Raw genomic sequence first — 3,932 nt, 5'->3', positions numbered from 1 at the left:
CAACAGCGCGCCGATCTCACACGCCAAGGGTGACGTGCTGTTATGACATCTTGCTAAATGCTGTGGGATAACGCACATCCGTCCAAACCGAAGACCCAGTTTGCATTTGGAAAGAATCGACTCTTCCTTATTTACACACAGGTCTCAGCGATGGGTGTGCTCAACAGTAACATATTTATCTTAGCACAGTCTACATTGGACCTAGTGAAGTAAATGGTATTTACTAGAGAAGTCACAACATCACAAATACGCACTGGTGTACTGTACTGCCAGATTTTGACTAAAGCTTTTAAAGTAAGCCGATCTATAAATTAACTGCAAGAACTAATAGCCTACATAAACTGTGTGGAGGCATTTCTCCGTCTGCCGCTTAGGCCTGTGGCTTAGAGATGTTAGCCTTTATTCAAGACATTAAGGAATGCTTTTGTCATTTACGATAATTTGATTACCCCAAATATCTCACGCCGATGAAATGAATATCTTACAACTCAATTACAAGCATTTTTTTCTCAATAAAATAATTATTATTCTTTCAAATGGCACGGAACTCTTTTTTCTTACTCAGAGCTAGCCTCCAAATGCTCATTGCATTAAGAGAGCGCGGAGGACAGGCCGTGGAATTGTCTTAATAACTAGAACGGGTAGGCTACATTACATCGAAGCTTTGCTATCACGCAAATACCAAGAGACAGGCCACCTAGCCCCGGGGCAATCCACGCACCCTTACCCTTAGCTACACCAAGCCTTCGGGGCAGCGACGGGCCATACCAGCCAGACCCGTGTCATTTGAGGGACTATTGTCATATTAGCGCAATGGAAATTAGAATGGACATGTTATCTGCATAAATAGTGAAATATTCTTCACTATAAAATAACTCTTAGTAACTGGACACAGTGGTCGTTTTCTTATTAGGCCTACTTACATGACCATAGGCTACATACTCATGATTTCAAGTAAAATTATCAATCGTGTCAGTAAATAACGAAATGATTCACTTAGTATTTACATTAGGCTAAACAATTATAAATCATAAACTTCATGCTCTAACCTTTACTGTCATATTCCATTTTTCAAAAATGAAGAATGTGGCACAAGGTTTAAGTTAGGAGTGCACATCCCTGAATTATTTCTCTTAAAAAAGACTTGATGACTAGGCTATATGGTAATGAAAGTTCAAAACACGCAGCACATTCGGTTTCAGAAGAATATAGCCCACAAAGTCAGTAATACGTTTTACGAAACTATTTTTTTAAACCTAAAAAAATACAAATGTGACTGATTCATGGATTTGTGAACAATAAATGTTTAGCCTGCTAATGAACTTAAGCATGGAACTTCACTTTGACGTATCAATGAGAAAGGTTTAGTGCGTTTTTTGATAATAAAAAACCTTACAAGCCATATATTCGAGCATATACATATGTTTTAATTATAAAGACATATAAACAATATATGAAATTCATGTTGCAACACAACCGAATATTTTTGTCAGCTCAGGCTTGGTCAAGTAGTTCGTCACAATTGTACATTAGCCTACAATCAAGTGAATTGTGCAATAACAAAACAAAAGTCTTAAATAAGCCTACAACTTCCCAAAACGATATTACACGGATTTCCTTTGAAACAATGGACAGTGGAAATACAAGTCCATTGCTGGCCAGTGATGCGGCAAACTGAAATGCTTGAGGAATGTTGAACACGTTTCTTTACTGCTCCAAGAGAAAATGTTGCATAGTTCTCTAATACATTTTCGATTTTCAAAGGATTTGTAAGACTTTCTTTCCCAATTACGTTTTGCTTTTGTTTAAGAAAAATACTCTGTCATATGCAGCTTCTTCTGAAACATCGGAGTTGAACTTCAAAACTAGCGATGTCATTTGTTCTGCAAGAATCAAGCAAATGTCACTGAGGACTAGTCAATACAAAGTTTGATCCCAAAAAGACGACAGAGAAACGTAACGTTTAAAGGTTTTAACATTGATTTGAAGGCTCATTCCAAAGTTAATATTTCCTTTACACTAGTCTCATTAATCAATTATTCTGAAAAAACGGAAAGTTTTTAAAACATGGTTATTAAGCAATACACCACAGTTCCTTCCGAACAAAATGGTTCAAAACAAGTAGAGAGTGTAAGAGAGCGACATAGACCAATAATAGGATGTTGCAGGTGAAGTTCAGGAACAAGTTTGTTTAGTAATCAAGGCTTGTCATTGCAGTGTTTGAAAAGACTCGAGGGGGTCCCGGAATAAGAGGTACATTTTTCGGCGCAGGAAGCCAATGCCGTGCTGGAGAAAGGATACACAGCCGTTTGTCCAAAAGGTGCGAGCGCCGTGGGTATCGGCGAGGTTATGGTCTGTCCCTGATTCAGATAAGCCACCAGCCGTCGCATCTCCTCCAGCGCTTGCGCTTGCATGAGGATGTAATTCTTCGCCAGGAGCAAAGTGGCGATTTTGGATAGTTTTCTCACCGAAGGACTGTGTGCGTATGGAATCACAGCTCTCAAGCCGTCCAAAGCGTCGTTGAGATCGTGCATTCGTCTTCTCTCCCTTGCATTTATGCTTAGCCGCAAGGATCTCTGTTCTTTGGGCTTCTTTGCCAGCGTGGTTCCGTGTTTGTCGTCGTCAAACCCCGAGCCTCTCTTCCTTGAGTCCATATGATCGAAGCCGTCATCGTCCTCACTAGTTTGCTCCCCGCCGCTCTCGTTCGACTTTGTTGTCTGGCCGGAGAGAAAATCGGCAGCCGGAGTGAGTGGGTATCGCCCTGGACTTCCAGCACCATGGCCAGCGCCGAAGCCAAAACTGGACTGGCCGTAGCGTTGCGTGAGGTCCAGCAACGTATCATTGCTGATAGATTTAAGCAGGTTCTCTTCACCAACATTCATTTTTACGAAAAAATAAAAATGTAAAATATATTTGAGGCAAACGTATCCTCTTTCGTGAACAATCTAGCTCTATAGTCTACTTTCCGTATCTTGCGCTGCTTCTCAAAACAGTTGCAGAGAGAAATCACTGCCGTGCCTATTTGCTTCCGTATGCATGTATAAAAGCGACGACTGTTCACTTTAAAGACTTGAGTAATTGCGATAAGCGTCGACAGTGATGCTAAACGCACTTAAGACGCCCGAGTAAAACTTCTATGTGTGTCTCCTTGACGGTTCTCGCTGTGCGTCTTGCCCTCGCCCTGGGCAGATTGTGACTCATGCTCAGTCCCTCTTGCACGTTAGTAGGAGAGCGAGGCCCGCTGGGATCACACGCCCGACCAATCAGGGGGGCGTTTTAATTAAGAGGATTAGAAACCGGTATGGTCCTAATTTCAACCATAATAATGATAATTGCCACACATCAGAACAAGCATCATATAGACAACTTGAGATAATTACTTTTTTAAATGGTTTGCTCATTTTTCTTGTCATTTTCAGATTCTGAGAGGCTTGGTAACTAAACCATTGTAGGCTACCAGTCTGTACCGGTCTATAGAAAGTTAATATAACCATTTGGTTAAATAGCCAACAGACAAAACAATTGTAGTATACCATCAGTGGATTTTATAAGTGGACATGTTTTTTTCTTGCCTTCGCCTTCTTTGCTGACTCACAAAGCATCTTCACCAAAACATTAGAAGTAGTTTGTCACCCATGGGTTTTTTGTAGGTCCTAAACACCTTCAAGCAAAAAGTTGGGAGTAGTACCCTCCATAGTCTATTATAAGCGCTACCATTTCCATACACTGCCACCATGTGTGTGGCTGAGGGTAATACACCACATGCAGTTTGTCACCTCTACACTTCCATGAAATTTGCAAGAGACAATGATGGAAAAATATCCACTTATGTCAAGTCAAGGCATATGGTTTACAACAAAATGTAATGTTAATGATATTGAAGTCATGCAGAATCAAATATAGGCATCAAGAAGGTCCCATTTTTAAAGTTA

At 40.6% G+C, this 3,932-nt stretch overlaps 1 protein-coding gene across 1 annotated transcript; it reads right to left on the bottom strand.

The window, feature by feature from the left end:
• Positions 1-1,404: 1,404 nt before the first annotated feature.
• Positions 1,405-3,177, bottom strand: bhlhe23 (basic helix-loop-helix family, member e23). The gene has a single exon (XM_048241513.1). The coding sequence runs from the start codon at positions 2,880-2,882 to the stop codon at positions 2,199-2,201; it is 684 nt and encodes a 227-aa protein (XP_048097470.1). The 5' UTR covers positions 2,883-3,177; the 3' UTR covers positions 1,405-2,198.
• Between the last annotated feature and the right edge of the window lie 755 nt (positions 3,178-3,932).

The sequence above is a fragment of the Alosa alosa genome, chromosome 4 (genome assembly GCF_017589495.1).
Source record: "Alosa alosa isolate M-15738 ecotype Scorff River chromosome 4, AALO_Geno_1.1, whole genome shotgun sequence".
Lineage (NCBI taxonomy): Eukaryota > Metazoa > Chordata > Actinopteri > Clupeiformes > Clupeidae > Alosa > Alosa alosa.
The sequence above is the reverse complement of the archived record's forward strand: the minus strand, read 5'-3'. Positions and strand labels throughout refer to the sequence as shown.